At 42.5% G+C, this 13,816-nt stretch overlaps 1 protein-coding gene across 4 annotated transcripts in view; it reads right to left on the bottom strand.

The window, feature by feature from the left end:
- PPP4R3B (protein phosphatase 4 regulatory subunit 3B) overlaps positions 1-8,271 on the bottom strand; it is a 31,970-nt gene extending 23,699 nt beyond the window's left edge. For 3 of the 4 annotated variants that reach the window (XM_068939911.1, XM_068939914.1, XM_068939915.1), the window contains exons 1-2: positions 7,853-8,247; positions 6,617-6,672 (exon numbers count right to left, since the gene is read on the bottom strand). In XM_068939911.1, the coding sequence (XP_068796012.1) occupies positions 6,617-6,672; positions 7,853-7,994 (198 nt within the window). In that variant the 5' untranslated portion in view covers positions 7,995-8,247. Of the gene's footprint in view, positions 1-6,616; positions 6,673-7,852 lie in introns of all 4 variants that reach the window. The other variant, XM_068939912.1, reaches the window with a different exon arrangement.
- Between the last annotated feature and the right edge of the window lie 5,545 nt (positions 8,272-13,816).

The raw sequence follows: 13,816 nt of genomic DNA, 5'->3' as shown, positions 1-13,816 counted from the left end.
GCTTGAAAAAGGTATGTTACCAGTCTGTAGCAGAGTTGGCAGATAGGAACGTATGCCTGTGCTTCAACATTCAAATGTCAAGTTCAGCTTCCTCCAGGAAACTCATCTTCATGTTAAAATGTTCCAACTGAATTGTTCTCTGCTAACTTTTCAGTACGTTTGACCAGCTCCAGAAAAAAGGTTCAACATTCTGTTAAGTTTGGCAATTCTTGAACTGTTACCACACGTTTTCTAACATCAGCAAGCCCTTGCTTAATTGTCAATAAGTTAATTTACTTCCCAAATTTGCAAAGGTCAGTACTCACCACACAACTCAGGAAGGCTTGCAATTCTTTATTCTTTACCTTATGCATCGCTTCGGTCATAAACATAATATCTAAAGTGATACACGTAAGCTCAGCAATCAAATACAAATAAGTATCTGGCTGGCTTACAGATACCTGATATACTTGAGGAAACTCTTTGCAGGCAATAAGAGACAGACACTACTGATACCTCTCTCATCTCTTCATCCCAAAAGCACTTTTTGGTTCCCTTTGCAAACAGAACGGTAGGAAATGATGAAGCCGATTAGCATCTGAGACCTACTCACTACACAAAAGATCAACCCAACACTTGGTATCGTAACCACGTTATCTAGTCACCGTTCTTAACGTATCTGCCAAAGACAGAGGAATACAAGTGTAATTAATTAGTTTTTCCATTCTTTAGCAGTATTACCTTCAAGAACTTGGTTTTACAGCACAGTTTTCACTTGTGTTACAGTTCCAATAGTACACTCATACTCAACGCTTGTCTATACACAATATCTTCGTCAACTGAGATTCCGGTCACTTCTAATCTGAGTTGACTAGAATAAAAAGAGGTACAGGCTCCGAACCGAGGTTGGGAAGAAACATCCTCTCGAAGATCTTGTGTCCATGGAAAAGATTACTGCCTTGCACAAGTGATCCTCGCTGCCTGTGAACCTGCTGCCTAAGTCAGCATTCCTGAATCCTTTTCCATCAAAAACAGGTTAGTTTAGATGGTTTAAACAGATCTTTAACCTAGTTATCTGGGCGTAAACAGGTTAGAGAGCACTCGCAAGTATTTCCACTGGCAGATGTGAGGGGACTGCTTGGCACAAGAATGCTGAGAAGCAACTGGCACAGGACAGTAGAAAGTAAACTCTTCCATCAGCACAGCTATCTGAAAAATACACATCAGTCTATACTCTCAGCAAACTCAACTTACCAGCTGCTAAAATAAGTATTCTGGAACATGAATGAAGATTAGAATCGCTTACATATCATTAATTCTTCTGTTTGTTTCTATAATAATCTTAACCTCTCAACAATATATAGTTGTGTGGGGATATGTTTTTGTTTGTTTGTTTGTCATAATTTTTCTTCTTGCGGCAACAATCGTTGACAAATGCCTACCATTAGGTCAGCTTCCTTCTTCCAAACGGAAAGAACCACAAGCTACGCTAAACAGGAGCATTTGCACAGCAGCATTTGCACAAGTTCATTTTCGTTTAAGTTCTCTCCTTTTTACACTTCTGTTTAAACAGAAAGTTTTCCCTTTAGAGAAACAACTGAGCTCATTGCACTGTGGTCTTAATGCTATTCATGGGAGTAGTTTGCTTATACTACAGTGCCATATACTGCACACAGACTTTTGTCCTACAGTCATTAGCTTCATATAGCTGACAAGGTTATTGCTTACAGCTGTCCACCCTCATCTTTGGCTCATGGACAGCTGAACCACTTATATTTACAGTGTGTCATTTTAGAGCGAGTAGCTGAGCTAGGCCTGGGGTGGTGGGAGGGAATAAATAAATAAATAAATAAATATCACACTGTAACCTGCCAGCACTGAAAGGTCTGATCACCTTCCTGATCTGGTTCAAACTGAATAGCACAGAAGTGAAATACAAAGATAGAAGAAAGTGGGCTCTGAAGTGATCCCTTTGTATTGCTAAAACCACTTCTCATGTGCAAAAAGTGCAAGTGAAGAAATTAAACAGCAGGTTTTTAACAATATACGAAATTCTATTTTGATATAGGGTTTTGAGTAAGGCACTGAATCTTTTCCAGTGAAGCAAAAGTTCACTCAAGGATGCCTGGGTTCACTACCATTTGAAGATGTTTTCCTCTAAAACATGTCAACACAAAATCAGTCAATGGAAGTTTAAACAGAGTTCAAAAATATTTTAAAGAATAAACTGTGGATTCGCAGCATCAACCTGTCTTTCACATAGTACCCTACTTAACAGCTCCCCTCTTTTATAGGTTAGCCCAAAAATAAGAATTCTTAAATAGAATTTCATGGCAGTTTCAGAACCCAAAATTCAAAACTTTAAGAGTTTACCTAAAAATGATCTATGACATTACTGGAATTTGTAACACCTGTGAAGCCAATACGCTTCCGGGGTAAAACATAAATCCAGGGACGCTTCAGTGAACAAAGAGAAATATATACATGAAGTCATAGCCCAGAATGATTTAAACAACAGGTACATTGCAAATGTGTGACTCAAATGTTTGCATGCATGCATACATAGCTTTTACACTCAAGAAAAAAAAATCTTTGAAAATTCTGGGTTACCCTAATAGTACTTTTTTATACTGCCCACACCAGTACAAGTTACGTAAATTTCTCCTCGAGTATTGCTGAAGGACTTCGAAACATTTACTGCCTTTTATGTATCTGTTCACTGGAAACACAAAGAACTGTGCTGAACAACCGGGATCCTTCCTGCTCCCTTTCTAACACTTCCATTCACTGTTAACAGGCAAGACGTTGCCTGTTAACCTTCTTTATTAAAAGATAGCTTAATCAGGAAATAATTATCCAATACTAATATAAAATTTAATAAATTTCCTGTATGATCTAAGACAATCCAAGAAGGTCACGCAGATATCTTCCAGACATAGCTGGTGCAAGAGACTACCAGTCCTACCTGCTTACTGGAACAGCAACGCTTCCCAATTCTCTTAGACACAACATAACAAAACAAGAAGAGAGATTAATTCGGAAGAACAATTTGCACTCTAAAGGAGTAGTCCAAACCACTCTTCAGTGTCAATACCAGCTTACACAATGTCTGCTACTCCACCTCTCCTTGTTCGTGCTCTGGCTCCTCAAACCCCTCTTATGTCAGCACCGCTATGCTGTACAATGAACTAGACAGGGGAACAGATGCACGTGAAAAACTAACCCAACAAAAGGAACTATTTCAGCCGAATCAATTCCTAGATCTAACCTGTTACACAGTTAGATAAATAGTCATGCTGGCACGCAAGAGAAGTGAGAGGGCCCCCGGCAACCGCTCATGCTGGCTTTAACAGTACCCCTGGAAACGTGTTAAACTGCAGCTTAAACTAACTGCTGATTTTGCCTGAAGCAAATTGCTCTGTTGTCACATGAATGACGGCAACTGAATGTGGAAGAGAATATTTGCACACGTTTTTCATCTCAGATCTAAGAACTGACATAGTGCACCTAAAGGAGAGTTTGTATCAGAGGATGGGGATCGAAATAGGAATTTCTGTAGCCGTTTAGTCTTATGGCCACGCAGCTGAAGATTACTGCTCTCGTAAGTGAGCTGCAGGAACACAGTGTATGAATGCATCCATCTGATTTTTCACTGAAGCACTCAATATGCTTTCTTCCATCAGTTTGGCTAGGGGAACAGTAACCTCAACCAGAGGGTGGAACATCAAGGTGAGGTAACAACTTTTGAAACTGCTCCCGCTACAGCCTCCAGAACTTATCTCTTCATACTCTTTAGTAAATACGAGGTGCCCAGTGGAGGTATGTAATTCTTGTCAACTACCTCCAAAATCCAGGGGCATCTAAAGCTCTCTAGGTGTCCAATGCTCTTTGCACACATGGAATTAGAGATACTTTTACGTGGTATGCTGAGCAGCCTGGCACCTATGTCCAGTCTAAATCCTGTTTCTTTTGAGAAAGAGGTCATGATTACAGCATACCTAACACCTTGAGTACTACACCGAAGCCAGTGACCACAAACATGACTGAAGAAGGTAATCATAAGAGGCATGCCCTGTTTATGAAATGGTCAATCAACAGTTAAAGCACTCAACCAAGAACAGAGCCCAAGAAGTTCTACGTGCTCATGCTGCTACAGGGTTTCAGATCCTCCTCTTCCGTGACTCCAGAGAGTCTCCTAACCACCAGGCAAGAGCCCATTCTGGAACAGCACAGGACAGACTACCACTTCAAGACTCCTATCAAATCTGGCAAACATTAATTCAAGATTCAATAGGTCACAGAAAGACAGAAATACTCTGTTGTCCAATAGAAAGGATATTCATATCCTGGTGGGGATGAACAAGGTCTGGGTGGCCTTAAAACTCCTTACGCGTTTTATCTTATAACTGCTGAACACAAAACTCGGTACAAATAGTATAATATTGGGAATCATGTACTGATGCAAAATAAGTAATAATCAGACTTTTCTTCACAGGATAATAGTATACAAATTACAATACATGTGCTAGCTATCCCTTAAGTCATCCAGGTAATTTATAAGATGACAGATGCGTAGGCAGGACACGTTTCCTTTTCAAAAAAGCTGCACCATCTTGTGGCTTTCCACAAGCCCAAAGATCAGCACCTTAATGGAAATTTAAAACTGAACTCTGTCATGCAGAAGAGAGAACTCTCTCCTCCATAATGCCATTCATCTAAAAGCATCTGTCCTTTGCAGATTAACGCAGCCTCTCAATCTTCAGGCTACCTCCCATAAGGTACTTCAGCATTCAACATCTAGGCACACTAAAAGCCCTCCATCTCTGGTTAACCAGAATACCTTCCCTAACTCTTTCTATCGTTTTAAAACAGGATCTGCTTCTGAGACACCCAGGTTTGAAAACTGCAATCTTTTAGAGCAGAGACTGAAACCCAAAAACTGAGAAGGCAAGAGACTGCTATCTGACTTCTATCCTTCGCTAATTGGTCCTCACAATGAAGCACATAAAAGTTGAGGACAAAGCACTGTCAACTAAAAGCAGCAAGATTTCAGAGATGAGACAAATCTAGAACCTGTCTCTGGAAATTATCCATAATTCTTCCTCTTCAAAGAGCAAAACCAAACTTTTCCACAACAGTGAAAAGCAAAGCAAACATTCAGCCACAAGGATGCAAAAGCATTAGAATCAGAATAAAAGCTAACCAAAATCAACTTGAAACTAAGCTGAGTTTCTTAAAACTAAAACCTAGAAAGACTTCTCCACAACAGAAAACTAAAGCTGCTTCAGTCACTTGAAACTTTCCTACCAGTTAAGGAAAGAAGGTTCTCAAATAAGAAGCAGTAGTATGACATTCCAAAAAATAAGACTGTCAAAGGAAGCAATTTAACTTTGCAGCAACATAATCCGCACTTGTATTGCATTATGTATTAATTGCCTCTACAAATACGGAGCAGTTCAAGGCTTGTGACTTTCAGAACCCTGCAGAGCTCCCATAAAGACTCTCCTCTTTCCTCAACCTGGCCAGACCGAGCAAAATATACCAAACTACATTGATGACCATCATCCAACTGACTAAATACACCAAAATAAGGAGTGAAAAATAAAAACTACAGATAACGGAGACCTCTGAAAAGGTACGCCCAGGGCTTTAAGGCTCCCTCCTAAACTACAGTCAGCCAACCTGTGCTCAGAGCTAAATCTTTCTACTGAACGAAAAACAAACAAACGAGACCTTCTTACGTTTGCCTGCTCACGATTTCAGATGAGCAAAGTTAATTGTTTTCTAGTGCTGAGAGATGTCTGGATACTATAACGATGACAAGCAGTATAAAATACTGAACAAAAAAAAAAAACAACCAAAAAAGATAATCTACTGTGGGACAAAGGAATAGACAGAAAGGAAACAAACAACAGCAGTAAGCCATGAGAACAATGTAGGCAGGGACACCAAAAATGCATGCAGAAAAAAAAAAAAAAAGCAATAGAAGTGATAAAAGCAAAAGAGATTTAGTAAGCTAATTTTTCAGTGGCTTAACAAAGACAGCCTATTACTATAGCTCCCTACTGTTTCACTTTTTCGGCTTGCAGAAGGCTTACCCCCACCCAGGAAAGGCAACTGTGCAAGTAAGTCTCACCAGGCATAGTAATTTTACTCAGGAGAGCAGAAGTTTTCAAGGCTTAAAACAAAAACAAACAAACAATAACAGAAGTCCCACAAAGACAAATTCCTTGGTGTTATGTCTAAAAAAAAAAACCTTAAGAAACAAATATAACGCAATAGAGTTGGACAAAATTTTGCCTTCCTAATGAGGTAATTACTTTATACAACCTGGGGTGGGAGACAAAATCACACGCATACGTTTCTAACTATTTTTCTGTTAATGAGCTCAATACTTTGCACATATTATCTTCAAAACCTAAGTCCAAAAATATTTTTGGGAGACTGACATTTAAATTTCTAGAATGCAAAACAGTACAGCACCTACAAGCTTCTAAGCTAATTTTTCACCTCTGTGGAAAACACCACCAACAGTTACATGTGACATTTTACCTTTTTCTGGAAATCACAATTAGTTTGGGCATTACGCAAATTCTCATTATCAATAAGGAAAAAAAAAAAGCCTAGTAATACTTGCCTGTTGTTTTTGATATGCAGTATTTGGATTTATCTTCGATTCTAACAGCAGTGAACCTGGAAAAGGTATCAAGACAAATTTACCAAGTTAAACAAAACAAACATCTCCATAGATTTTACAAGAACTGCCCATATGCCAGCCAACATATGCTCACTGTAGTCCGCGTCTTCCAGAAAGTTCAAGAGAACGATCACTTTAAAATATAGTCCTCTACAAATAAGCCAGGCAAAACACAAAATTCAACCGAAATAACCAAATTAAGTTTAAGATATGTTTTCTTCTTCTACTTTAGACCAAAATTCTCCGTAGTACTTTTTTTTCTCCTAGAACATGGTGTGACAACTAATATCTTTGAAGGCCATTTAATAATTCTGTACGCGCTTGCAGCAGATAACATGTTGTACAGCGTAAAAATGTATTTGTCCACACAAGCCATGTGGTCTTTTTACTACTATTTCCTTGAACCGTCCTTCAGAAGTGAATCATCCAGATGCTATAAACCCAAAGACTCTGTGTATGCAAGCAGTGTACGTAGCCTGGCAACAGCTCCATAGTAATTTACACCAGTCTTAGGTGGTTTATTTAGCACATTAGCACCTGTTGGCTGACAAAGTGGCGAGTGTCTCTCCCCCCCCCAACCCAAGATCCATAAGGTGACTTCAAAGTGCAATAAAAGGTAAAGAATGCCACCCAACTCAATCATTTCAAAATACAACGAGCGAATTTCTTAAAAGAAACTCTACAGTACCAAGAAAGGATGAGAAAGAGTACGTCAAAACAGAACAAAATTGTTCTGAAACTGTCATCGCATGTAACAATTTCACCTCTATCAGTCAAGACGAACAGAGCCACAGCTAGGGTAACTGGAAGAGTAAAAAGCCTAGGGTCGCGCTCATCAACACTGCTGCAACTTATCAGAAGGAAACGTTGAAGGAAAACACAAGTCGTAGAAAGGAAAGGGGAAAACAATTCCTCCCGGGTCTTCTCTGATAAGCGCGCCGGGGAAGACACCACCGGCGGAGCCCCCGCCGTGGCCGGTGTCAGCGCCGGCGAGCGGGGCAGCAGCGGGGGCGCAGGAGCGCGCCGAGCCGCGCCGCGCCGCAGGGGTCAGCGCGCACGGCCCCGGCAGGCGGGCGGGCCCCGCGGCCTCCGCCGGTGCGGGGCTGGGCCCGGGCCAGGGCCTGGGCCCACGGCGGGGCGGCCTAGGCCTCCGCGCGGCCCCGGCCACGCTCTCACCGTCCGACTCGGCGCGCACCAGCAGCGACATCCCCTTGAGCCGCTCCACGTAGGTGGAGGAGACGTGCCCCGTGCCCCTGTCGTCCCATTGCCGATCCTCGTTGAGGGTGTAGACCTTCACCCGCCGACGGGTGTCCGACATGGTGCAGCCCCGGCCTCGGGCCTCCGCGCCGGCCCCGGCCCCGAGCCCGGGCCCGCTCCGCCTCCGGAGGGGGGGGGGGCGATGGAGCGAGGGACGGCGGGCGCGGAGCCGGGCCACTCACGGGCAGCGCGGGGCCTTTAACGCGCCGCTTTTCATGGCTCCCCGACGGCGAGAGGGCGACGCTGCGCCCCGGCTCGGCCCCTGGCTGCCGCCGCTCCGCCGCTACCAGAGCGCGGCCGCCATCTTGTAACCCGACTCTCGCTGCCTTTCTCTTCCTTTCAGCGCCAGCCACGGGCTCCACTCGCAGGGGCTACGGCGGCCGCGAGGCGACGCGCGCTCGCCGAGGCGACGAAGGGGGCGGGGCCAGGGGCGGCCGTTGGCGGTGGGGGGGGAGGGGCGGGAAGGGGCCGGGCCCCGCTGCGCAGTTACCGGCCCGGCAGCGGCCCTCACCTGCCGGCGCAGCGAAGAGCGGGTGCGCGGTGCTTCACAGCCTCGGCCTTCCGATGCGCATGGCCTTTCTGAAGGGCTGCTTTACATCAGAAAAACGGCAGCCGTGTAACAGTTAAAACACAAACAAACAAACAAACAAAAGGAACACCTCCACCAACAAAAAAACCCGCAGACTCTCAAAAAAGCTGGTACCCCGCCCAGGGTATCCACGTCTGCACGGAGAGAAGGGGAAGAGGCTTGTACGGGACTAGCTCCGTGATGCAAACTTCCTTTAACTGAGAGATCTGCGTCCTGCCTGGCTTAGTTTTAGGAGCTATACCGGAATAACACAACTTTAAACAAGGCCTAGTATTTAAAAAAAAAAAAAAACCGTTTTCAAAGAAAAAGGTTGAGGATTCTCTCCTATCATAAAATAGCAGCAGTATTGTTCTGTAACATCTCCTCTGGCCCCACCGCAAAGGCTGCAGTAACGCATTTTGTTGCGCACGGTTGGCAAAGCTTTTGGGTACAAAGAAGTGTAAAGTTGGTCTGTGAAACCTGTCAGTGAAAGAGCTGTTTAACTGGTCCCTGCAAACGCTGTGCAGGTAAAGACAGACCCCTTGCCAGACACACTGAAGCTAATAATTTTTTTTTTTTTTTTTGTACTGAAGAGCAGTTATACATTTTCTCTCAGTACTAAGAATAAAATTAATTGAAAATTAAAGTTTACTTTAATGGATACACGCAAATGAAGGACGAGAGCAGCGGAACAGACGCTGCTGGGCAAAAGAAGGAAGGATGTTGTATTTATGGCTGGTTAATGTACTGGGAGAGTTCAGTAAACCTCAGTATGCGCATGAGGGCAGGGGAAAAGGACACAGGAGCGTACAAAGGACAGAGCTGTCCGAGACAGTGGGGCCCTTTGGGGTGAGGGCAACTGGCAGTTTCTTGGACCATAAAAATCTTTCAACCTCTGGAAGAGAAGGGAGAGGGGAAGAGCAAGTAACCTGCAGGCCAGGGCGTCTCGCAGGCCAGAGTTTCTCTCAGTCCCAGGCAAACCCAAGTTCTCCTAGCTCTTGCCTAAGCGAGAAAGCAATTACACCTGAATAGGTGTAAACACTAAAACACTGTCATTTCTCTGGTCTAAGTTAATCTCCTTCCAAATGGAAGGGAAAGCAGCAGTTTACTGCAGAACATGCCACTGTAAGCAACTATATGTCACGCCTTCATGATATTAAAAAAATATTCTCCGGGAAAGCAAAATATTATTCAGAGTATTTATGTAACATTTAAGTCTCATGTTTAGATATTCTGCTCTGACATACATTGTTTGTAACAGGCTTATTTAAAATTCGCCACTGTTCAGTACGCTGGACATTTGCCAGTCACTGATCATTTCTTGGTGGCAGCAAGATGCAGTTTTTGAGCAGCTGGCTTGTTTCAGCTGATCAGCTGAAAAGTCTAACATTTCTTAAGAGGCAAACTGATGCGTCTGAAAACTCGTTAGTCTGCCTATTTAACATCTGCAAGACAATCCACATATAAAAAAGGGTAAGAGAAAGCTTAACTGAAGAACCCTTATGAGGGTTCTGGGGAACTGAGGTTCAACCCCCGTTGAACCAGTTTTTGTCTTTAAGAGGGCTCACTGGAGACACGCAGTCATTACTTTTCTTCTTTGCAAAAGACGTTAAATGTAAGATGCACTTTTGAGAACTGTCATATACACTTGTGCACAGCAAAGTATGTTCAAGGTACATCATATAGTTAGAGGTAAGTAACTGCTTGGAAAAGGCCATGTTATCTTAGTGAGTCTCAAATTGTGGCTGGTGAAACCACATTAAGCAGTTTACAGCTGGGTTCCACATAAGCCTTCCTAGCTACCTGTCTGGCCTTTGCCCTGTTATATGGCCCGATGCCCTCAAGGTTCTACCCATCAGGCCTATTTTTGTCTCAGTAAAAGCTCAGTAAAACTGCATGAGAGAAACACAAAACCCAATGATCAGCGCTGTGCTGCTTCAAGATGTTTGCCACTCTTGGGCTCCTTCTCCCCTCAACAGCACCTCTACACACACTCTTCAATTTCTCAAACAACAGCATGTAAAAGTTCAAATACGGCCACTCTTACTAAAGACTAAATATGGGATTTATCCAGATATACAGAATAGCTCAAGACCACACTAGAACACTGTGGAGCAAATTCTCATCTATCATTGTGAACAGCAATGAAAAGAGTAGGCGATACACGAGTCAGAATCGGAACAAAAAATAATTTCTCGTTTTAGGGCTATGTAATAAATCTGTGGCCTCTCCACACACGAGAGCAACCACCTCTATGGAAAAATGCCACTCCAGAACATGTCCCAGTTGTACTCCTGCAGATGTGGAGCTTCTTGCGTGCAGAACTGCACTGAGAACTCCCCAGCTACAGGAGAACTTGGACCAGGGATGTTGGGAACTGGGTCGCTACCTTGTAATGTTTTCCACTAAAGCTCAAGCCAAATCTGTGGGCGCTTTGCCTGAAGAAGATATACAAGACTTGTCCCAATGGCTCTTACAGCTTTGATTTAAAACCAGGGAAAACACAAAAGACACAAAACAATGCATGCAAAGTGAAAGTCAGGAAAATCAAAGCAGCACTTTTTCACTGTGCTGCTGCACCTGCCAGTAGCCCATCTCTCCCCATTATCACAAAGCAATGAGCTGGAGCTGTTAGAAACAGCTCTCTGTTCTTTATTGAAATGAAGAATTCCATTAGGGTGAACTCCAGACAGAGCAAGTCATCATATGTCACAGTATGGAGCTGCAGGGAGCTCTTCTTTTTTAATTTTTGCTTTTAAAACAAACAAGAAAAGCAACTAATTCCTAAATCATGTAAAGGTTCTTGGAGTGAAATTAAGAGACCATACCATTCCCTCTGGCATATAATCCCAGAAGTACAATTCTGCCACCTCTAATACTGTCACTACAATACCTGCAGTATATATTGCTGGCATTTAAGAGTACCCCAGCTCCTGAAGCTTTGTGCCTACGTGAATATTTCAGCATTGTCAAATGAAGGAAATTCCAGCCCTCTTGGCCTGGCAGAAAAATATAGCACTAGAGCTTGGATGTGATGGGAAGGTTTCAGAAACTTTATTATTCTTTAAACCAACGGAAAGCACCAAGTTTTGTTCGTACACAACAACAAAAAAATGGAACTTCAGTAGACAGTGTGTTACTTTTTTTTTTTGTTTCTATAAAAGTAACCTGTTCTTTCCAATGTTAGTGCATTTACTCAGTGTGCTGTCTCGACTGCTAGCTCTTCAGAGCAAAGACCAACTCTGCTTATACAGTGGTAGTGCAACAATACTCCAGACTTTAATATCTTAACACAAAAATACTAAGACAGCTTATTTGTCTAAAAATTATTTCACTAGTTACACATACAGGTCTGAGAAAAAGCAGTGTAAATGAATCGTCTTCACTGCAGAACACAAGTAGTAGACTTAGACTGAAGTAGTATTTTCATAGCTCTCTCCATACTGAAGCATGGGAAAAGTATGCACGTGAATTTAAGTATGATTTGCTTAGAGGTAATACATTTTTGCTTGCTAAGCCTATATTATTTTAAATTGGGCACCGATAGCTGACAACATAAAATAGGCCAGTTAAGGTTATTCTTACCTTTCGGTGGAAAAACAGATGTGGAACCATTTTTTCAGAGAAGTTTCACTCAGAAGTTGGACAGATCCTGTGCAAGTATCCAAAAAGTTACTTGCTATATGCAAATCTTCCTTTACAAGAATTGTCACTCAATAATTCTGTAAGTATTTAGGATACCAAAGAGTTTTAGTGCCAGATAAGTATTGACAACTTTAACTGTATATAACAGTTCAATGACTTCTTAAAGGAAATTTTACATATATTTAATTATTGCAAACTGAAGAAATTCATATTTCTGCATACTAGTATGTAAAGTTTCATCTGTGTGTTATTATCAAGATAAACTTCTGAAATGAACAGACCATTTGTCTTAAACAATTTAGCTTTTTTTTTTTTTTTTTAAATCAGCTGTGTGATAATGGGAGTTGTAATGATTTTGAACCATAAGGATGGCAATTAAGTTCTCCTATCAGCCTTTATGGTAGCTCAGAATTTTAAGTGGTTTATTCAGTAATCCACACACAAAAGATAAAGCGGGAAAAGAGTCAAGATGCATCAGCTCGGCTATAAGCAGAGACCACACTGATGGCACTCACGTAGCACAGAAAAAAATCCTCAAATATGACATTTCTTCCTCCAAGATTTCATAATAAGGAAGTCCACACTTAACTGGGCAACCTCTGTTACAGCTGTACTCAGAAAACGGAGCTGCAAGATACCAGACTGCTGTCTGGAATTCTTGTTAAGCAACACTGCCTCACCGAAAAGAAGTTCACAGGAGATGGTGTAATGTGGCAGTTGCCCAGCTTCATTTTCCAAAGCAATTTTTTTTTTTTTTCTTCCCAATGGCTCCATTTAAGATGGGTCATTACAGAAGCTAATTATCTAGCGCAGTAGAGACAAAAAACAGTGTTTCAGACACGGAAAATAAAGCCTGCTGCAACAGAGCTGAGTTCTCAGTCTCTCTCAGACATTAACAACCTACCTGTTCTTTGATTGCAGCTGGTATCACCTGAGGAGACAAGTCAAGCATCCTCTGCCATGGCCCAGTTCGCTACTACTGACAGCTCCCAGATGAATCCATGGTGTCTGCAGCCAGCCTGTCTCTCTCCAGGAAAGTTCTGACTAGCACAAACTTACTCAGTTCTTGGCTCCTACCAAGCTTCTCTCTTCCGGTAAGAGCAGCTGCTTTGTGCTCCTCCCAGTCAGCTCCCAAGCATATTTCTTTCCACCCCTTCCCACAGGGCCTAACACTTGTGACAAGTGCAGAAAGGCAGGTTGATTGTACAAGCTGCCTCCCCCCCAACCCCCATTACAGGGGCACTGTATCACACTGACCAACAGGAATCATTAATACTCCTGTTACTGCAGGTGAGAAAAGGCATTTTCAGGAAAGAATGGGAGTCTTCTGACTCTTAAATCATCAACTGTCACACATTCAAACAGAAGCAACTTATTGGTAATGAGCTAGCCAGAAAAGCAGCTTCTAGGGTTGGTAGCTTACGTAGTATTTTCGTAACTAGAGCATCCATCAGCTCTACTACAAAAACAAGCCTTACAGAAAATTTTCCACAATAAAGGAAACTATACATTGGAAAGCCTCTTAGGCGGAGGTTAGAATTTCTGAGAACAGTTACGAGAAATCAAAACATTTCTGAGCTTCTGCTTAGGAATTTGCCTACATTATTCTATTAGTACTATCCAGGACACATAACCACCTAGATATTGATCAATTAAGTCAACTCACAGTA

Source organism: Struthio camelus, chromosome 3 (assembly GCF_040807025.1).
Source record: "Struthio camelus isolate bStrCam1 chromosome 3, bStrCam1.hap1, whole genome shotgun sequence".
Lineage (NCBI taxonomy): Eukaryota > Metazoa > Chordata > Aves > Struthioniformes > Struthionidae > Struthio > Struthio camelus.
This window is presented reverse-complemented; position numbering and strand designations above follow the sequence as displayed.